The sequence below is a fragment of the Kogia breviceps genome, chromosome 9 (assembly GCF_026419965.1).
Source record: "Kogia breviceps isolate mKogBre1 chromosome 9, mKogBre1 haplotype 1, whole genome shotgun sequence".
NCBI lineage: Eukaryota > Metazoa > Chordata > Mammalia > Artiodactyla > Physeteridae > Kogia > Kogia breviceps.
The window spans coordinates 67,746,749-67,770,408 of record NC_081318.1 but is presented as its reverse complement, the minus strand read 5'-3'; the positions used below and the strand labels follow the sequence as shown (position 1 = coordinate 67,770,408).

Below are 23,660 nucleotides of genomic sequence, written 5' to 3'. Positions count from 1 at the left end.
ACAGAATGAATCTTATATTTGACCCTTACTCTCTGAGTGACCCAGGCACATTTTTAAAACTTCTCAGGCCTCAGCTTCCCCAGCTGTAAAATTGGGATCATAATAATGTCTATCTTATATGTTTGCTATGAGAATTAAATGAACCAATATTTGCTCACATAAATTCCTTCACATTTATGTGAATGTTAAATGAAATAAAAGTAAGTTAAGAATTCTTGCCCCTTGACTGCTTCACTTCCTCCTGAACTTGCTTGCTGCTTTTGGGCCTCCCACCCCTTCAAATGTAGACTGACCCCGTAATTCGTGAGGTCAATCATTCCTTCTCACTTAGTTTTGAACATCCAATTTATTTGCTCATATACTGAGCTGCCAGAGATTTTGTGAAATAATAATATAATTTTGTGGATTCGAACTCTTCTCAAAACCTCAGCTGGCCTTCAGTGTTTCTCTGGTCATTGACTTCTCCTAGTTAAAAGTTCATTCAGATGCTTTATTGCTTCAAACACCTACCTAATTAATCATCATCTCACTCATTAGCTGTAAATTCTTGTAACTTCCTCTCATGTTACCTAAAACTTGTCAACTTCTATACCTGTTCTTTCCTCTTCTCTGACTCAGGAACAATGTGTCCCTTTTGTAGTTCCCTATTGAATAATACATCAAAGTAAGTCCTTAACTTAGCATCCATAAACTAATCTGCCTCCACAATTTGACCCCAACCTACTTGGCCAGTCTTGCATTTGGCTATGACCTGCACAAAAAAGTCCCAGTCATATGAATCTACTTTTTAATCATCAGACAAACCCTGAACTTTTCCATTTTCATGCCTTTGCTTATAATGTGCCTTTGCTAGGGGTGTATATTTTTCCCAGTGTATATCAGATCCAGTCCAGTCTGCACTTGAAGCCTAGCTCACATCATGAGTCATCTTGCCATCTCTAATCAGATTATTTTACTCTCCTTCCTTGTACCACTGCACTGTGTATAACTTCCCACTCTAGCACCTACCACTTATATATGTGTGTTTTTCAAAAGATAGATGCTCAATAAATGCTAGTTAAATGGAACTGTATTGAAGTCTATGGGTGCTTGACAAGAGGAAGATAATGTGAATTATTGAAGGCATCAAATATGACTAAATTTATACTTTTATTTTAAGGTACAAATGTGGCATTCACATTGGGGTTAGTGCTTATCAAATTATTAATGACTTAGCTAGAATAACTTTAAGTTAGCTTACACTTACTGAAAATATATCACTAAAAAGAAATCAGTAGGAAAATGTCCAGAAAAATACATAATTGACATGCAGATAATGAGGACTACCCTGTATGTTAAAGTTACTGCTCTGTCTAGTGTTGATCTTAGAACCACTGAAATTTAATATTGAAAAGTCTTCAAATATCATCTAGTTAACCTTCCTATATTGTCAATGCAAAAATTAAAGCCCAGAGAGACTGATTATTAATTATACCACCAGCTTAGCTATCTGTGACTAAAATGTATGATTTCTGACCTGCTGTATAGGTGCTCTTTTTATTTTGAAAAGCTGCCTTTCCTTGTTTAGATTATTGTTTCTTTTGTGGAGAAAAGAAGAAAGTATAACACCATTATATTAGATGTCAAAAACTGCAAGCAAATGATTTTCACCTCTGACCTTGTGGTTTATTAGATAGGTCTTGAAATACATAAAACAGTAAAAAATTGGGAGTTAAATGAATTCTGGCTTAAATGCCTTTTAAAATATATACTTTCTAATCTTTAAAAAGAATTCCCATAATAATATTTTCATATCAATAACATTATACAAAGTACAAAAACATATTCTATGGGAAGATAGATTAAAAACTTGCAAATCTTTTGGAAAAGAAACAAATTCTAGATATAAAGAATTACCCTCATATTGCGTAATGTGCCTTTCCTTTGAGCTTTTAACCAAATTCCTGTGTGGGCACATAATTGTTTCTATATAAAGTGTAATTGCTTGAGCATAAAAATAGAAAAAAGTGGGTTAAAATGGTTTGTAACTTTGTAAGAGGTACCCACCTTTGGAAGCTATCATGTTGACAGAATAATTTTAATATTGGGCTTAAATTATTTTTGCACCTAAAAATCTATATCCTTATATGTTGGTCTTAAAAATAAAACCTCTTTGTTCAATGATTCACTTGACCTTGGAGACTAACTTTACTTTTAAATTCTAAGGAAAAAAGAGTCTTATTATAATGTTTGAGGATCACTATTAATTTTATCAGTATTATTCAGATATGCTTTTAAAAGGGAAAGGTTCTATAGGCTTACCAAGCCAAACAATTTTTATTTTCTGTGGTGTTAATAACTGCCTTTTATTCTCTTTATTTGATTAGTTTCTCTATTCCTATATAACTAATTAATTCCTAAATCCTCCACCATAAATTCTGGTTTAGAAACTCGTGCTCTCCATCTGTTCCTTCATCTTTTCATTGTTAGTTACCTTCTCCTTTATTTTACTTGTTCAGTCTTTCTGAAATCACTATTTTTAGATGTTGAAACTCCATGACAGAACTTTGAATTATTATATTTTTAAATTTTCCTGTTTTCCAACTTCGTTTCTTTTGTCTTTCATTTGACATCTGGGACATCTTCTACATCTAGGATGACTTTTTTTTTTTACTCTTTCTAGCATAATTTTCACTTCACAGAGAATCCGTTTTGTTGTCAGCACCATCCTTATTTGCTATTATTCTTATTTTATGGATTGAAACTTTCCTCTTATTTATAAGGTTCCCCTCTCCCTGCTTTGCTGGTTTGTTCCAAATTACTTTGTTTTGAAACAACTGCTTGGTGGCTGTGGGTAGGTGGGTGGGTAGATGAGGTTTAAGTCTGACTCATTAGAGATGAGGAAGGGGACTTACTTTTCTCAATGTTCAGTATATACATTTTCACATGATTACACTCTTTGGTATTGAACCCCTACCATCAGAATGCCTGAGTACCCTGAACTCAGAGTCCCTGTGGCTTGACTGCTATAAAGCTCAAAGTTCCAGTCTTCTTTAAGGTAGAGGGCTGGCATACCCTCAGGTACAAGCTGTGAGGGATAGTGTTTAAAGGTCTAATTTCTTTTCATGAAGATTATGTTTCCTTTTCTGTGTGAATCTGTGCCTCCTCTTCACCACCAGCTTACGTCTGTACTTCTCAGGTTTCTACATCAGTCACCATGTGTTTTCTAGCTTCTAAAATATTATTTTTTTAATCTCCTCTCATGTTTTCTTTGTACTTTTGGGTTTATGCCTATTTCATCCCTTACTGTTACTGTAGTGGACCTTCAATAGAAAGGCAATGTAAATATGTGTGTTCAATATTTCTTGTTTTGCATGACCCCACTACAATTTTAAATTAGGAAAGTAGACTTACCTCTGAAAATTAAAGTCCTGTAATTCCTCTCTCTCATCAGAATCAAATGAAACTTTTATCTTTGATTTATAATTGGTGAGATTTAGACTACAAGATACTTAGTGCTCAATATATGTTTTTATTATTGTTATTATTGCTGTAATTATTAACTGAAACTGAAAGTTCTCCAACTTCGTTCCTTGGTGAATTAGACAGGATTTATAGACAGCCATTAATTCCTGTTAATGTGTGTAGAAATTGATATAAAAATATACTAAGGCTTCTACTTCATAAAACAGTAAAGTGTTCTCAGACCAACTTTTCTGCTAGAAACAACTAGAACATTTAAACTCAGTATTTTTTAAAAAAATCTGTTTGTAAATTTTAGGAAATTATCAAGGCAAGTTGGATTTGTGGGTTAAATTTCTGGGAGTGGGGAGCCAGACTTTTGCCACTATTTGTAAACTGTAAATTCTTAGACAACTGAGAGGCTGAGAAGGTAAGCAGCTTTGGTAGACTGGTCTTGGGGAAAACACTTGAATTCTGGAGTCTTTCTAGAAGGTATATGATGATCTCTAATTGTGGTTTAAATTTCCATTTTCTTTACGATTGATGATGTTGAGTACTTTGTTATGACTGACTACTCACCTCTCTTCCATTTTTGAAGCATCTGTTCAATTTTTTGCCTCTTTCCTAATTGGGTTGTTTGCTATTTTATTACTGAGCTAGGGTTTGCTCATATATTGTAGAAACAAGTCCTTTGTTAGATATATGTGTTCTGAAAATTTTTTTTCAAATCTGCAGCTGGCTTATTTATTTTCTTAATAGTCTTTTATTTCTTCTTTTTGATGAGCAGAAGTTCCAATTTTGATGAAGTTTAATTTACCTATTTAAAAAAAATCTTTGATGGTTCATATTGGCTTATGTTGAGGTCATGAAGATATTGTCCTGTATTTTCTTCTAGAAGCTTTATAGCTCTGCTTTAATGTTAAAGTTTAGTTTCAAAAAAATTTAGTTTTAAAGTTAAAATTCAGTTAGACCTAATGTTCGTGTTTGGTGCGAAGTAAGGGTCAAGGTGCTTTTTTAAATATGAATATCCATCCAGCTGTTCCATCATCATTTTTTGAAAAGACTTTTCTTATCTCATTGAATTGCTTTGGCCCCTGTTGACCGTAAGTGTAAGTGTGTGCATCTCTTATCTCTATTCTGTATTTCCCATTGTTCTGTTTTGTAGCCCTTAGTCAGCATGTCACTATCTTAATTCACTTGATCTTTAGCACCTCTTGAAGTCAGGTCATGTAAATCCTTCTGATTTGTTCTCCCTTTTCAGGGTTGTTTGGGGGTATTGTAAGTCTTTTTTATTTTTATGTAAGTTTTAGAATCAGCCATGTTAATATTTAAAACAAAGCTACTGGTATTTTTATTGAGGTTGTATCTGTTATATAGAACAATCTGTGGAAAATTTACATTTTAATGATATTGAATCTTCCAATTCATGAACATAATATATCTTTTCATTTATATAGGTTTTCTATAATTTTTCTTGGGGTGAAGTTTTATATTTTTTGCACAGAGGTCTTGTCCAACTCTTGATAAATTTATCTTATGTATTTAGGGTTTTGGATGTTATTGTAAATGATATGTTTTATGTTTCATTTTCTAATTGTTCTTTGCAAGTATGTAAAACTGCTATTGACTTTTTAATCCTACCATATCACTAAATACATATACTTAGGTATATTTATATATAAACATATGTCTTAATATTTATATGTTATATAATTTCTAATATAAAACATATAGCCTATATGTTATATAAGATCGAATTATATAGTTATATAAGTTCTAATATAAGATATAATGCATATGATATATGTTCTAATAATAAGATATAGATAACATATCAGTTATATAAGTTCTAATACATATACACATTATGTAAATTCTCATATATATATGAAATATGTATATGTATACATTCCAATTCTTTGTGATGATTCAATAGAATTTTCTAAATGTACAAACATATCATTTGTAAGTAAAGATAGTTTTAATAACTCTTTTCTTATACTTATGACAACCCATCACTGCTTTTTTGTGGACAGTCAGAGCACCTTTCAGTGCTATCACCCCTGTCACACACCCCTGTCTTCAATTACTGCCGTTGCTGCTGCCTCTCATCACCGTGGATTCTGTGAAGCCCCTTTTTTTCTTGGGTCACTAGCATCTGATTGATCATCTGGGCTTGTGCTTCCGATTGGTAGAGGCTGGGTCATGTGCAAACCCTATTTTCAAGTCAGTCTGGCTTTTCATCTGTTATTGTGCTATATAAAGTCTGGCTTTCAGAATTTAGGAAGATGTTTCAGATGCTGCCCAAAATGAATGACAGGTACCCACACACCCACCCCACTTGTGTGTACATCTTTGAGCTCATGTTTCCAACAAGATTTACTGGTAGACATAAGTAAATGTCCATATACCTGAGCTGTATGAAATGGTTTAGCAGTCATTTACTCCAATAAGAATTAACAGAGTCACAAGCGTCCCTCATTCTGAAATATAGTTAGGTTTTGGAAGTCCTTGCCTTGTTCCTGGTACTTAACCCCTTCTCTGAATGGTATATGAATTCTTGCCACTTAAAAAGGTATTTTTACCATTTTATGCTACACTAGAAAATCTTGAAATGCATAGTATCCATGTTGCGGTAAGTTTTTTTGTTTGTTTCTTTCTTTCTCAATTTGAATCTCATTTAATATATGATAGAGAACAATTATCATGGCTTGCAAATCAAGATATTTACATTCTTTAGCAAGCCTAACATTCTATCCTTTAATTCAATAGGTATACATTTCCCCTTACATTTCAACATCTTTAAAGTCTGTTTCCATTTTACAGTGAATAGAACACGTTAGCTAGATTGGCAGCATTTTTTTCATTTTAGTGATGTGCAGACTAGTTTTGCATCTTATAAATATCTTAGAATTTTTGAAATATAATACTTATTTTTAAATATAAAAATAACAATGGGTTACAGATTAAGGTCATTGCATAATTATTTCTCCTAGTTGTCAGTGTCTTTGGTTAATATTATAGACCTCAGACATCAAGACTCTCCAGGAAATTATACAAACCCAACACAAACCCTCATTTCCACTCCTCTATTTTTACAGCTGTGTCATTCTTCTCTGTTTATCTCAAAACGGCACCTGCAGCCTCTTCTGTAGTCTCCTGGTGGTGTGTGAATTATACAAGGGAATCCTCAGGCCAGGCATGGACCTCTGCCATCCTGCTTTCCTGAGCTCCCTAGCACAGAGCCAATAGTGTCTTTTTCCTCATTTGATTAGTTCACAGAGTGGTTACCCTATGAAACTACATCTCCAATTTAAACAAATACACCATTATACCCATGATAATAGTGCCATTTATGTCTTTGCATCCCCTATCAAGAAAATTCCCTTATTTTGCACTAATTTTTCCTTTCCCATACTGCTTAAGGATTAATCAAGACAATGGCTTATATTTGTGTAGTGACCTACAGCTTTTGATACACCTTTGTGTGTATCATCTCACTTTCACAACAAACGTGTCGTTTTTTTTAAAATTTTCATTGGAGTATAGTTGATTTACAATGTTGTGTTAGTTTCAGGTGTACAGCAAAGTGAATCAGTTATACATATGTACATATCCAGCTGATTTTCAACATTATGTAAGTTTCAGATGTGCAACATAGTGATTCACAGTTTTTAAAGATTATACACCATTTATAATTATTATAAAATATTGGATATATTTCCTCTCTTGTACAGTATATCCTTATAGCTTATTTTATGCATAGTAGTTTGTACCTCTTAACCCCTATCCCTAACAAATGTGTGTCTTATGACAGGGTGATTATCCTTATTTTATAGATAAGAAAATAGCATTTGACTAAGCTCACATAACAGTGGATGGTAGATTCCAAAGTATAATGTATTTCCAGACCTCTAAATTAGTTATTTCTTCTTATCCATTCAGACTCTGAATGTCTGAATTCCTTCTCTTCTGTTATTTTGAATTTCCATTTAATGATCTTGTAATACAAATTTGAAGAAACAATAGCACTTTTTAGGGTTTTCTAGCTATATAACAAAAATTGGTAGAATTTATATCTGATATCCAGTATTTTTTTTAATGATTATTTCAACTTTAAGCTTGAGAAATGATCCCAAAATCAATTGCTTTGAGGGGGGGAGGGTTTTAGTAGTATTTGTTTTTGACAGAAAATAAATATAAAGAATATGCCTTATTCTAGCATTGATCTTACTCACCTATAATCTTTTTTTCAACACCTCTTTTATTTCTAGTTATGTTTCGCCTCTATGACACGGATGGAAATGGCTTCCTGGACAGCTCGGTAATTTTTTTCTGCAAATTTTCTGTGAAAATTTCAAAGTAGTTTGTTCTGAAAAATGCAATGAATAAATTTATAGCTATTACCACAGAAGACACAATATAATTTCCATGCACTCACACAGCATTTTTATCATCTGACTTTTTGAAAGCAAGTGATCTGAGGAAACTGTTAGGATTACAATTGTTCTACTGAATAATTTTACTACAAAAAAGTGACTTTTTATATACAGAAAGATAAAAAAGACTTCAACTCTGTCTGAATAAAATCTAAGAGAAAGATGAAACCATTGATCTAAAAAGAAAAAAAAGTGTGTGTGTGTGTGTGTATATATATATATATATATATATATATATATATATATATATATACAGATATATATATCAATGAGATTTGACACTTAGGAAAATATCAAGAATACAGGTAGAATTTAAAAGAATTATGAAGTTGATTCAGTCATTTTATTATTTTCCCACTTTTTGAGTACTATTACTCACATATGTTGATGAAATGGGTAATTATATTTAAAACTGCTTTGGCAAACTTCCCTTCTCATCCGATTTTAAATCCAACTTGCACTCTATCTATAGTTTTACTCATAAAAATCAATAGAGGAAAAATACCATCTCACACAAAGTAATAATTAAATGTTTATTTTATTTGTAATATATGCAAATCATTGACAGTTTTCAGAGGAGAAGTTAGACTCTTAGTTCTCAAATCAGGGCCTCCTGAGTATATCCATCTCAGTTTCCACCAATGATGTATTTTCTATTTAACATTTTGTATATTATATTTTGTCGTGTTCTATGAAGGAAATATAAGAATATTAACAAAAGAATAAGTGTCACATGGAAATTTTGAAGTACATAGGTACATGTAAAAACAAATGTTTTAATATATTTAATATTGATTAAAATAAACATTATTTCTGATAATGAGTTTCTCTCATCATCTGATGTACCTCTCTATGTCAGAACTCAAACAGACTTTTACAAGCAAAGCAGTGAAGTTGGAGACATGTTTATGTAACATTGAGTAGGATAATGGTGCATTAGTTTCTCCAGAGAGAGATAAAAATATATAATTCCTACTCTAGGAAATGACCACCATTCTGAATTGATGCTGTGATTGTGGGATTTCTTATGTTAGGGTCTTTCTAATTTTTCAAATGCTGTTATTTTTAAGTGCCTAGTAGTGTTCAGTTTTCCATTTAGGAATATTAAGCAACATGATACATTTGCTCATTTTCTGGTAGCATTTCATGGCTAGAAGTTTAGATTTCTTCTACATATGTCAATATGTTTATTGTAGCATTTCTGACTACACTAATGCAAATTATATTTTTAATGCAGATTTGTTTTCTTTTTCTTTTTAATTAAATTAAAACAATGTTTCTTTACTAGGCTCTTAGCCATGGGTTGGCAGCTGATGAGAAAATTCAGTCAAATGCTTTTCTTGGTCTCTGGCCATTTTTTGGTTAACATATAGTAGATTACTAGCAATATTAATAACTATATTCCCAATATTAAACAATGAGCTGAGGATAAATAAGTTTGTTTATGATTAAATTAGTCTTTTTTTAAATAAAGGTCTGGATTTAATTTCTGTGATTTTCTCCATACAACTTACTGCCCCAGGATATTTCCTTCACTGTCAGGTAGGAAGCACACCTTCTGATATCATTTGTCTTTGAAATTTAAAGGCTATGTTCATATACTGGAGACACAACAGAAGAAAATTAATACTTTGAGAAATGACCAGTATGTCTAATAATGCTAGTTAATGTTTATCGATCACTTGTGCCAGATAACATAAATGTATTTCATATAACAGCATATTTAATCTTGGTAGCAACTCTGTGAACTAGGTACTATTAGAATACCCATTTTACTGTTGAGGAAACTGAGTCTTAGAGATGTTAAATGACTTATCTAGTACCACATGTGTACACAGTAGTCCACCAAAAATAGTTTCTGTTCCTCCAAACATATCCAGAGACTTTAACGGTTCCAAACCATTAAGGCATATATAAGCAAAGATAAAGTAACTGGAAGATTAGTTACACACACACACACACACACACACACACACACACACAATTCTAACATCTAATTGCAAGGGATTAGTGCTTAAAATTTTTCTCATCTGTAATAAAGAAACACATTTATATTTGCATTGTTTCTGGGATGACCTGTGTTATATAACATTTTCATGATTCCATATATATTTTTGGAGAGAGAGAGTGTAGCTTTCATCAGCTTCTCAGAGGGATCCATGAACCCCCCCCCAAAAAACCCCTCTTTTACTATATTTTCCTTCTTCATTTTATGCATATTAACCACGTACATTAGATCAGAGGTTTTAGTAGAATAAATTTTATTAATATACTTTCAAGCCTTATTCTTTATACTTCTTATATTTTAAATTATCACACTATGAAATACCGCTTTTAATTGTCATGGACGGACTACCCTTAAAATTACTAACATTCACAAAGTATGTTTAATCTTTTCTGAAGGTACAGAAAAATTAAAACATTAAATAAATCGGTATGAAAAAATGTTTATTTAGCCAAGGCATATATATTAACCAGCAGTTCTTCAAAGAGTTGACGCTGAGCAGAAGAATGTGAAAATTCAGACTAAAATTCTATCCCCTCATAAAATAAACTCTACAGTCACTTAGCCTCTAAACCTTAACTTGAACACACCTCTAGCAGAGCAAATTTTACCAGTAAATGGCTAGAACCGTCAGTATACGTTCTCAGTGCATCAGAATAAAAATAAAACTCTCATCTGCCCTCAAACCCTTCCACACCTGTTTTCAAGCTGTGGGGTCAGGATACTCAGTACTTAAAAATCACAGCTTTGGGGCTTCCCTGGTGGCGCAGTGGTTGCGAGTTCGCCTGCCAATGCAGAGGACACGGGTTCGTGCCCCGGTCTGGGAAGATCCCACATGCCGCAGAGCGGCTGGGCCCGTGAGCCATGGCCGCTGAGCCTGCGCGTCCGGAGCCTGTGCTCCACAACGGGAGAGGGCACAACAGTGAGAGGCCCGCGTACCGCAAAAAAAAAAAAAAAAAAAATCACAGCTTTTTGTGAAAATATGCAGGCTCCTACTTTCATCAGATGCTGCTTTCCAAACAAAAATTTTCTTAAAAGTCTTCTCCTGGAAGAAAACCTTTCTTTGTATAGTTGTGCCCTCTCCTGGTGAAGGTTTCTAGACAAAGTAGAAAAGGAATGTATATTTAGGCTCTTCTTTTATGTATAGTTAATTAGACCTTTAAAATGAAGAGGTATATATTTACTTTTTATATAAAATTAATCATCTCACTCCTTTAGTTTTTGAGCTACATGATGAACAAATCAATTCCTGTAAGTCAAAGTTGAAGAACTTACTAAGACCTTGTATTAATTTTCCCTCTGCTTCCTTCCCTCCCTCCCCTTCCCTTCCCTCTCCTCCAGGAACTAGAAAATATCATCAGTCAGATGATGCATGTGGCAGAGTACCTTGAATGGGATGTCACTGAACTTAATCCAGTAGGTATAGGAATGATTTAACTGTTGGCTACATTCTAGAAGACCTCTTTCTCTTTCATCTCTTTTGCAATCCTAATATATTACTGGCATTTGATTTTTAAAAAAAATTTTATTGGAGTATAGTTGATTTACAATGTTGTGTTAGTTTCAGGTGTACAGCAAAGTGAATCAGTTATACGTATACATGTATCCACTCTTTGTTAGATTCTTTTCCCATGTAGGTCATTACAGAGTATTGAGTAGAGTTTCCTGTGCTATACAGTAGGTCCTTATTAGTTTTCTATTTTATATATAATAGTGTGTATATGTCTTTTGATAACTCTAAGTTACTATTTCTAATCAATAACCGAAGTGGATTCTGAACAAGAAAAAGTATATGTGGTTTTCTGAAGCCCTTAGTAATAATAACTTTTATTTTTCTTCCTCATGGAAATTAATTTGCATGGTAGTCTAATATAGGTGTAGGTAAACAGAAGCTGCTGATGACACTGCCAAGGTCATACCATGCCACAAAAAAGTCAGAACTGACATGTTTTTTATGATCGCCATGATTTTCCTTATATGGAAATAACTAAAATATTCAATCTAAAAGAGGATGAAGGCGATTAAGAAGACGATAATGATGGTTTACTATGCACAGTGCACTGTTATCTTTGCATATGTGTTATTTAAGGCTCATAACTCTTCAAGGTAGATACTACTATTTTATTCATTTTACAGATGAGGAAATTGAGACCCCCAATTTTTTTTCGTTTATTTTATTAAAGTATAGTTGCTTTACAATGTTGTGTTAATTTCTACTGTACAGCAAAGTGATTCAGTTATATATATATATATATATATATATATATATACATTCTTTTTCATATTCTTTTCCATTCTGGTTTATCACAGGATATTGAATATAGTCCCCTGTGATATACAGTGGGATCTTGTCATTTATCCATTCTATATATAATAGTTTGTATCTACCAACCCCAAACTCCCAATCCATCCCTCCCCACCCACCTCCCCCTTGACAACCACAAGTCTGTTCTCTACATCTGTGAGTCTGTTTCTGTTTTGTAGATAAGTTCATTTGTGTCATATTTTAGATTCCACATATAAGTGATATCATATGGTATTTGTCTCTTTGTCAGGCTTACTTTGCTTAGTACGATAATCTCTAGCTCCATCCATGTTGCTGCAAATGGCATTATTTTGTTCTTTTTTTGGCTGAGTAATATTCCATTGTATATATGTACCACATCTTCTTTATCCATTCATCTGTTGGTGGACACTTAGGTCGCTTCCATGTCCTGGCTATTGTACATAGTGCTGCTATGAACATAGGGGTGCATATATCTTTTCAAGTCATGGTTTTGTCTGGATATATGCCCAGGATTGGGCTTGCTGGGAGGCCCCGAAATGTTAGTTACTTGCCCCAGACTCTGCAGCTATTTAAAGATCGAGCTAGGAAACTTTAATCAAATTGTTTCAAGAAATAGTATCTAACGATGCCTATAAGAGCATTAAAAACCTCTTATTTTCAATAGATTTATACCAAAGTTACAACATTTTTCAAATGTATGAAAACAAACATGATTTGAAACTTTTACTTTGGCCACAGGAATATTTGGGGGAGAATGTTATTGATTTTAGTTTCTCTTTGAAACCAACTGAGTTTAGCATATTGTACATTAATTAAGTAAATACAAATCAATTTTATATAAATGGTTTACATTTTGTATGAATTCAAACAGCGTATTTAACCACATAAATTCACATTTATGCAGTCAACAGCATGGTAATGGCATGATTATGTGATAGGAGTGATCTGATAGCTATTCCCTTGCTTTGCAAACTAATGTGGTTAAAGCACAACAAAGTCAACGCAATGTCATGGAAAGGGAGAGCACCGTTCTTACTGGGATTAGGGTTTTCCAAGTTTTAACTCAGCTGATTTTTCTTTTTCCTTTTTTAATTTTTGAACATGGAAACACACATGCTGTGCACATGATGAGTGGTGCATATCATTAACAAAATTGCAGTTTGCATATGGAATAATAAAGTAGATGGTAACGTATTTAATTCTAAGAATACCGTTTGATTCATCTTAATACTATTTTCACTGAAATCAAAGGACTCATAAGTTCTGCTGCCTTTTCTGGTTATGTTAATGTAAAGCACAACATTGTAAATGTAAAAGATACATGCACTCCTATGTTCATGTGAATATAATTCACCTATCAATCAAGGCTCTTGTCCTCACTGGAGTAATAGAGGGAAGGGGGTCTTTTTCAGTCAGCTTTGAAAGTAGAAGGAGGCACCACCACATCACCATATTTGGCGGTGGGGGGTTTAAGAAAAGGGGGATCTGGATGCTCTAAAGAAGGAACAGTTAGTGGTTGGGCAGTCTAGTTAGGACAAATACCTACTGGAAAATACAAATAAAAAGCTATGTAGCATTATTCATCATTTGTGACATACTGACAAGTCTGCCCTTTCTGTGGGCAGTATAAAGAGTAACGATAAAAGACTTGGCTGTTTGCTGTCATAGTAACTGCCTCATCCTGCCTGATGATTCAGCAGTTCTCCCCATTTTAAACACATGTGTACATTTGTACATGTTGTCTGACTCCTGGTAAGTTTGCATAGTAACTAAAGAGAATTGTACATTTCAGGTTGATGGCTCAGGGTAGACTGAGATGCCCTTGGAGAGAGTATTTAAAAACTAACCTAGGTTCTACCATTAGATTTATTAAGTACAGTATGAAAGTATCAGCCCTCTGAAACAAACGCTCTGTGTTTTACTTCTCTCCTCATTTGTTCATTTCTACTAGTTCATCAGAGGTCTTCAAGGGGGAGGACCTTTTAATGAGACTTTATGCCATTTTGCCCAATTCTAAATGATTTCCCTTGTCTTTAATTTTGAGTGTAATGAAATAATTATTTCAACATCACTTTGTTCCAAAGAGTCTCTTTCCACTACCTATAGATAAGTTTGTTTCAATGGAGGAAAATAATCTGATTTTCAAAAACTTCCTGAGGAAAGACACCAATCCACTAAGTTCAGGGATGTTGAGCAAATAATACTCTGTCCACATATCAAGTTAGTCCATTTATTGCACCTTTTCAAATTTTTCTTCTAATGCTCTCTGTATTTCTTTTTTTTTTCAAATTGATTAAAAGTTCCATATTAGATAAAGGTGGTGAGTTACTTCACTGCATTCTACCATGTTTGCCACTTTGGTACCATTAGATGGGAGGTACTTTGCCTTCCCAGCAGCCAAGGGTAATATGTTTGGGTAATATATATTAGCAAATATAATTTCTGCTAATATAACACTAACAACACCTATATTACATTTACTATATATGCTAGATATTCTTCAAAGATACTTACAATGTATTAGCACCTTTGACCTCACAACAACCCTTCGAATTAACAGCTAATATTAGCACTATGCAGCCAAGAGATAAAAATATTACAAACAGACTACGGAGAAAATTTTAGAACACTCTGTGCAAGTCTTCCTTAGAAAAGAAATCTAATCAAAAAGTTATTTGATTGTTTAACTTCTTGGCTCCTTTAAGTTCTGATAGGCAGTTAAAAGCAACTTAATTCCTCTGCCCCACACCACTTAGCAAAGAATGATTTCAGCTCTTTGCCGTGGAGTTAATTTGGTCTGTCATTATCTGGCATATATTTGAATTTTTAAAAGTAATCTAGAGAAAGCAATTAAAGATCACTTTCATGCTTAGAGATACCTTCTTGTTTAAGCTGTACCATCCAGTGACAAAATATTAAAAAGTTAAGGATTTATTTATAAAAGCTGATCAGTGTAAGTAGTCAGGTTCTCGAAATCATAGCAAAGTGACTATATGCTCAATAATAGGACTAACAGGGTACCGAGTTATTTAGATATTTACCTCAACTCTCTACTTAGCTGCTAGTCACAGTTTATTATAACCAATTCAGTGCTATACTTTGTTGTGTCATATAAAACTTATTTTATTGATTTATTTCAAGTTTTTCCTCATCTCCTCTTCTCCAGATCCTTCATGAAATGATGGAAGAAATCGACTATGATCACGATGGAACAGTCTCTCTGGAGGAATGGATTCAAGGAGGCATGACAACAATTCCACTTCTTGTGCTCCTGGGCTTAGAAAATGTAAGCATTTACACAGAGGGGGTGGCCTGGTGGTAAGTCAGTGGAATTCTCTCTTATACATTTTGATTATAAATCCATCCGGCTATTTTCTACCATTAATTTAGTGAGTGCCTGCTTCTTCTAATACGTATGTCACCGGACAAGTTAACAATAACTTCTTGTATAGTAATACTTGCCACGAATATATTAATTCATTTTAGGTATTACCGTATTATTTAATACGTAATCTCTCTCTTTTTTTCCACTATTTAAAGTGCAATCTTGTTTAAAAAAAAACCATTGACCTTATTTTATCTAATGCAAGAAACATCCCAGTATTATTGCATTCTGTGGTTCCTGTGGTGCGTGCTCCATCCTATTCTGTACTCCCCCTTCCCACGAAGATGATCTATTTTATTGATAACCAAACCCATACTTGGGGAAGCCAATTATATATAGAGGTGGTTGAGTATATATGCATGTGTGTGTGTGTGTGTGTGTGTGTGTGTGTGTGTGTGTGTGTGTAAATGTTTTCCTTACATATCAACAGTCTGTCAAAGTTCTTCCTTCTAAGCCTGTCCAAGTTTTATATCAGTGCCTCCAGTGGTAATTAAAACTGGTGGTTTGGGGAATAAAGTAGATCAACATAAGATCAGAATGATATGATAGTGACTTTGAGTCCAAATCTCGCTGCCCCGGCTTGGTGTGAATTTTAGTAATAGTTAATTTAAAAATCCAATGAGTCAATGCTAGATTTTTATACTTAGCTTAATAAGTAAGAATTAACTATATCATGAGTATAGTAAAATTTATACTTAGATTCAAAGAGTATTACTGATAGAAAGCACCCTGACACATAGAATATTTAGAGTTTTGAGATGCAAGAATGTAATGTCCACCACTTTGCTGCTGACCTCCACATTTTTCATGCTTCCTGTTACCAGCAATAATGATTTTTCAGTTTCAAGACTATACCAGTTACTCAAGATACCAATTTTTTTTTAAGACAGTTCTCAAGAGATCTTGCAATCTGTGTTTGTAAAACATGTGAGAGTATATAAAAATAGGTTTGTACATATTTACATATGGGTTTGGGAATATATAAATGGCCTTCAGATGGTAGAATTTGTCTCCAGTTCACCTGGATCTTCAAATTTGTTTACATTCAGGTTAATCTTAGCCTTCATGGGGCCCATGGGATTTTAGACATGGTCAGAGGAAGGAAAAGAAAAATTACCGATAGATGATAAATAGGAAATTACCCTTAAAGTAAATAATTTATTAAAACAAAGTTAATATAGACCTTATTGTTAACAGATACATATTTCTACATTTTGCAAATTAATGAAGTAATACTTCTTGTATCTGATATTCTTATACTATACATAACCTAATATCTTTTGTAATAATTTACTATATATCTGTATCATAAATATGTATTTATTGTTTAATATACTTTCTGTCAAAAGCATATGTAAATCAGACTGTTGGGAGAAAACAGAAAGAAAACTGACTAAATGTTAACTTTGTAGGGTTTGGTGTATATTCTATACTGAAAAATAGTTGACAAATGACTATTCAAGAAATTCTATTGATAATGGTTCCCAAAGGGAATTTTATATTTTTAAAGCTAAAATGTTTTTATTCTAAATATTTATGGAAATTCTTGTATGAGAGAATGAAAGAAGTAAGTAAATCATTTGGTAGTTGAGGGTTGGACAGGAAAGTACAGAAATGGAGATATAGTCATTTATATTTTTAATATCACAGAAAGATTTTGAAATAATGTTTTCTTTTGGAAAATATTGCTTTGAAATTCTTTAGTTTTATTCATAAATACAGATATTTTTGAAATTATGAAAATAGAATTGGTAAATATAGTCCACAAATCTATGTGGATTTAACTAAAACTATTTTAAACAAATGTAATATACCTCATCAGTTTCTAGTGTAGCAGTAACTTTATTTCAACGGAATGAAACTTCTTTGCCATTAATGTCCATCAGGTTAATAATACATAATTTACTTTATATTCATATTCTTAGATTTATATTTTATGTTTTTTGCTAAAAGATTTTTTTTTGGAGCTTAATAGGAGAAATCGATTCAGGGTTTCAAAGAAACCCAAGCTGTGTTCCAAAGTTGTATTCCCAGTGATGGCCACCAGATGGCAGGGCTACATTATTTAACATTTGTAGATCAACTTGAACATGAGATTGGATGGTTCCCCTGTGAAGAACAATTCTGAGAGTATTTTCTTCACTTCTTAAAAAAGGAATAAGTCAATAATGTTTTTAAAATTGGCATTTAATAAAATGGAAAGGCTATGTAATTATGATCACAAATCAGAGCATGTATTTGTTAAAAACAGCTTTTTAATTCCTAGGCATGGTAAGTGTTTTACAAACCAGTAATGACACAATGACAACTGAGTGATGAGGGCTTTTTTTAGTAATTGAGATTTATTTCCTTTTCTGTAGGCAGTAAATGTGTTTTGTTATTACCTGTAGAGAATTTGATTCATGGTGCCATTCCCTCCTACTTCACCCCCCACTTTTACTTATGAGATTGGAAATCTAGAAGCTTTAGGTTGAATTCAGCCATTTATTGTGAGGCCTGTCTTGTTATGTTGTCCTATATATTCCAGTCTGTTGTCAATTATGAGCTCAGGGAGTAGATGCTAATTGATAGTGCATGTTAAATACCACAGTGTATTTGAAAGTGACCATGGTGTATTAGCCCAATTACCCAGATAAGAATATTGCCCTGGGAGAGCAGTCCTCACGTGAAATGTAAGGTAGAGCAGTTGTGATTTTATTGTAGTTCATTTTTCTCCATCAATAGAATTTTTTAAAGGACTCTATTTTACCTAATACCCATTGTGGTGCCAGGATCAGAATTGTAGTTTATCAGAACCTGATTCCTTATCAAATGCTAGGGAGTAGAAGTCATTTCCTTTCTCTTACAAGAAGTCCTTCAAACTTCATGAGACCCAGTATGAAATGGTATAGTCTCTTACATCTGAAGTAAAATCAAGTGTTTGGATGGCATATGTGATTTTGATTACAATTAAAAATTTATGCCTGAGACTTACTCATTCTTCCTTCAGCATTCATCTCAGTGAAGAATTGCTTTTTTAAAAAATCTTATTTTGAAGGAAAATGTTTTTCTTTTTAAAATACCTGTATCTAGCAATAAACTCTGCTCTAGTGATTGGCAAACTTTGCCTGTAAAAGGACAGAAAGTTAATAGTTTAGGCTTTGTGGGTCATAAGGTCTCTGTCGCAACTGCTGGACTCTGCTGCTGCAGTGCAAAAGCCACTACAGACACCACCTAAATGACAACAGGGTTGTGTTCCAATAAAACTTTATTTACAAAACAGCTTGCTGGCCGTATTTGACCCAAGGGCCATAGTTTTGCTGACCCCCAAGTTATTATATTATTAATCTTTCATACAAACAGAATGAGTGTTAACTGTTTTTAAATTATCTTGGAAAGAGAAATCTGACTTTTTTTTTAAAATTTAGTTCAATTAGACCACCCCAGCAAGACATAAGGACTAATGAAGAGATAGTAGAGTGGCAGTGAACGTTATCAAATTGGCCTTCACCCTGGCTTGATTATTAACTAACTAGGTTATATTTTTGCCAGTCATCTTATCTGGACATGTAAAAAGAAATTAGTCAGGAATATCCCTTTCCTTTTCTGATATTCTCTCAGTTCAAATGTTTGTTTTCCTCGATTAACAGGATAATTAGTAATGCTCCAGTTCCTGAAATCTGTAATCTTGGATCATTATTAGGTTTTTCAAGGAAAATTCCTGAATTCATATTATCATAAAAACAGGAATACACATTTAAATAGGAGACTGGCTTAAAATAAGGATACCTTCACTTCTTAGTCTTGGATTGTTGGGCCCAAATCTGGCCTGTATGATTTTTTAAGGTTACATATGTTGTTTTCACTATATGTTCTCAGAGTCCTGGTCTTTAATCCCTGTATATAGTTTAAACTTTGCCATTGATTGAAATGTTTTAGGATACATTTTTTTTTGCCTGATTCAATAAAGTAGAAGTAATTCTTTGGTTTGCTTCCTGATTTCTGATGAAATGTGTCCCTTGATGAATATGATGGAAAGCAGAAGATGATGTATTCCTAATAGACTAAGCTATAATTGGAAAACTAATGTTTCACACTCTATTTTTTAAAACTTAATTTGGTTAAGATGTTGTTCTGCTGTTTGTACAATCTAGAAAGGAGTTATGAAGCTGGATAAATGCAACAATTCTTGAGATTCCAAACTGGGTCATTCAAGGAAAATAACCACGTGATGTTACTGACAGTTGAAATGGCATTTGAACCTTAAGACTATTAGGGTCTGAGCCTGACTTCAGAAAGTGGGATCTGGAAATGGGCAGTTGATTGCAGCTCTACTCAGAATTTTAAAACTTCTTTCTGCATTCTCTTTTCTCAGCCTGATATAGTTCATCTTTTTTTGTCTAAAAGAACAGTTTCTTTCATATCATTAAAATTTTCTGGAGACCTTGAACAGAAAAGTAAGGTAATTTAATGGCACTTATTATTTCTTGAGTTGGAATCCATTTGCAACCTTAGCTCTTCTATGTGTCATAAGTGAAATCAGTTGAAACAGGGACCTGGCTAGGCAGGGGGATGGGAGCATTTTGGCTGTGACATCAGTGAAATTTCTCCTTGAGGTCTTTCGAAAAAAATAATATTATTTATAACATCCCTAGTTCACTTGAACACTGTCTGCAATCTTGGGGGTATTTATGGAAAAAACTAATACTTTAGAAATCACTAAGATAATGAAATAGTTTTCAGTATTTTCCAAAGAGCATTCGTCCCTTCAAAGCCTCCTCTTGACTTACAGGGTATTAGAAGGCAAGGAAGACCCTGGCACTCCCTCTCTGTGTTAATTTGCCTATGTTTCATTAAACATTTCTCTGACACATGCACAGAACTGAACTGCTTCATTATACAATACAGTGTTTACTAAATATAAGGAATAAATTTTTATTAAGAGTAATGTCTGGTAATGAAAAAACCAGGAGAACACAACATTTATGAAATAAAGTATCATAAACCTACAAACATCCTTCTCAGATCTTTTGGCTGAAACACTGGGATGTTACACAACTCAACCCAATGATGGTAATAATATTTGCTGTTTGTATAACACCAGTCTTCTGAGGAGCTAAATTGACTTCACAGGTATTGTATAATGAAACCTCACACCATGGCCCGGGTGAGGAAAGTGGTTACTTTCATTCTATTTCATTTTATTAGAGAGGAAATTAAGAAAGGTGAAATGGCTTATCCACATTTTCATCAGAGGCCAGGAATCAAGCCTTCCAGATTCCCTCTTCATTGCTTTTTTATAAAAATGAATTCCTCTCTATGACAATAAATATTTATTTGCAATGGAAGTACTAAGAGGCGTATGCTCTACTGGCTGATAGAATATAGTAAGGGACAGAGTCTCCCCCTTCCCCAGTAAGTTTACCATCTGAATAAGACAAACAAGACAAGACATGGAAATACATAGCGTTGGCGTTTAATTTGCGCTGCTTAGAAGTAGTTGGCTCCTGGTTTCAATTTCTTCTCTTGAAGTCACATACATATTTCATCCTCTGAATATTCTGGCAATGTGTCCGGCTAAGAGCTATAAAGTGATTTGATTTGTTTTTTGGTAGAGCATTTTATGTCAGGGTAATGGATTTGTGCACCAGTGCCAGCCTGTAACATGGCTAAGTGTTCTGATTGACAGAACACCCACGTTCAGACTTGTTTATTTTTTGATAAGGAAAATGCCAGCTAACTTAGTCCATATGTGCTCTTCAACAGGAGGAGGCTTATTCACATGTAATGGACACTCATTTAAAAATAAAATGACAAGGCTTATGAGAACAGTAATACATATGAAAATTAAATTTTCTTTTCTCCTTTTCACTTAAAAATGTCTTTTTAAGCATTAATCTAATTATTTAAACTAATACTTAATGCTAACTTTATCAATATGTTTTAAAAAATTAACCTCTTTAACTTTTAACATCAAGGTATCTTATTCCTATTTGAAGGAATAGAAAATTTAAAACATAGATAGTTTGGAAGCTATAGCAAAATTAAACAAATATATAAAGCATTCCATTCACATGATAAAGATACTAGAAATCATATGACTTGAGCAGACCAGAACTGGATTCAGAAATTACTATAAAGTCTATTTCTTAAGCTTTGGAAAAAAACCTGAAACACCATTGTCTTCTGATGTCCCCTCCATGGCACCTTCTGCAGAAGTGCTTTTGCTGAGCACTTGTTAGTTCTTTGTCAGGAAAATGAAGCTGAGCGTTGTCAAGAACCGTGAAGGGTCTGAGAGTTACCGTACTCGCAAGTGAACAAGTGAGCTTGCCACAGTTCCATGAGTGCTGGCAGAGGACATGAGAGCCTGGGTCAGAAACAAAAACTTGTTTACTTACAGCAAAGAAGCAATAGGAGCTTCACATCTGAGCTAGTTCTCCTGGCCCATGAAGTCTCTTAGGGATGATGGAGAGAGGTCCAAGTAATTGCCTTGCACAGCATCAGAGCTCAGAACCCCTGGCTTGGGGAAACTAAATCTTTTATAATACTCGGTAAACAAACTTGCTAAACCTTTGCTTAGAAGGGAGAAATTATCTTTATTATACTGGACAGTAAGGAAACCTGCCCTCTTCACATCTCTGTTGTGCAAGGCTGTATGTTATTCAAACACCTTTGAAAAGATAACTTGGAGAAAAGGACAGTTCTTCTGCTTACAAAATGTGCAGAAATTCAAGAGACCCATGGAGAATTATCTCCCAGAAAGCATTTTCATTAATGTTTCATATTAGGTTGCAAATTTGACATTTCTGGATTTAATGTAGGAATTAGTTACTGTGGATTTAATTGGGTACTTCAAATCTGGTGGTTTATCTCTTGATTGGGAATAGGAAAAAGTAGTTAGGAAACATTATTATTAATATTTTATTATCCAGAGAAACAAGATGATCTGGACATGTTTATACTGTCTCACTACCACAGAATTTGTATTAGTGCCCCAGCACATAATAGGTGCTCAGAAAAGTATTAGCTCAACATGTTCTAAGAAGTATGGCAACTTGACTAACCTGAAAAACCATGACCTGCAGTGGTTTCTATAGAATACCAATAAATGATGTCTAAAATTAATCTGAGTTTGATGTAGTTTGGTACATGATGTACAAGGACTACATGTTAATACAGAAAATGATGGTAATAAAAGTAATAATGTATAATAACTTCATTTAATATCTTCACCTCCTTGTAAGGAATCTTAAGCATCATATTTTATAATATTATATAAAGTTTTACTTAGAAGAATAAATAATAATTATAGTTGTTTTGCTAAAATGTGAATTAATTGAACTCAAGGTTTTATTGGGGCAAATAATGATAGAGACTGTTATAACTAAATACAGTAATATAGTTTTAATATTTTTGTCATCTTTCCATGAGATGAAAATCATTCATATTTTGTAAAAGAGAAGTAAAGAAAATAATGTAATTAGAGCCTTATAAAAGTTTATGTTTTTAAATTTTCTAATTGAGACATACAAAAATATATTAATGTCAATTATAACATATAAGGAATCCCCCAACTGAAGCCTTAGAATATCATGAATAACTTACTTTTAAGTGTCATTCTTTCCCATCCCATCCCACCCTACCTCCTTATAAGAGCTAACCACCATCATGATATTTGCATATTCCTACTATTAAGCAAGGGTTAACATATTCTGCCAAGGTTTTCATCTCTCAGAATCTTCCACTCAAGAGTATTTTCTCTTCCTTTATTCACTGATTTGTTTATGGAATTGTGCTGGGAGTAAAGTATTCAGAGGTGAGGCAAACACGCCTCTGTTCTGAGGAGTGCTCAGTTTGGTGGACGGTTATGATGGTTGGGACCTGCTGTTGAACTGTTGATATTAGGCAAGAATTTGTGGGTTGCTATAGCATCCGATATTTATTAGCAGGATCTCATTCCACTAGAGCACATGTGGTTTTCTAGACTCTGTGGCAATCTTGGAGAAAGTCAAAGATGAAATAACAGATTGTCTTCAAATGCTTCAGTCCAGCTCTGAATTTTATTGGCACTTATATATTCCACTGTTTACTTCATTAAGTGAAATCTTTTTCTCTTGCCTCCCG

General features: G+C 33.5%; 1 protein-coding gene across 11 annotated transcripts in view; it reads left to right on the top strand.

Annotated features, from left to right (window-relative positions):
- Nucleotides 1-23,660, top strand: part of DGKB (diacylglycerol kinase beta) — a 796,780-nt gene that overhangs the window by 274,362 nt on the left and 498,758 nt on the right. For all 11 annotated transcript variants that reach the window (XM_067042589.1, XM_067042590.1, XM_067042594.1 and 8 more), the window contains 3 exons: nucleotides 7,716-7,765; nucleotides 11,227-11,301; nucleotides 15,339-15,458. In XM_067042589.1, coding sequence (XP_066898690.1) covers nucleotides 7,716-7,765; nucleotides 11,227-11,301; nucleotides 15,339-15,458 — 245 coding nt within the window. The remainder of the gene's footprint in view (nucleotides 1-7,715; nucleotides 7,766-11,226; nucleotides 11,302-15,338; nucleotides 15,459-23,660) is intronic.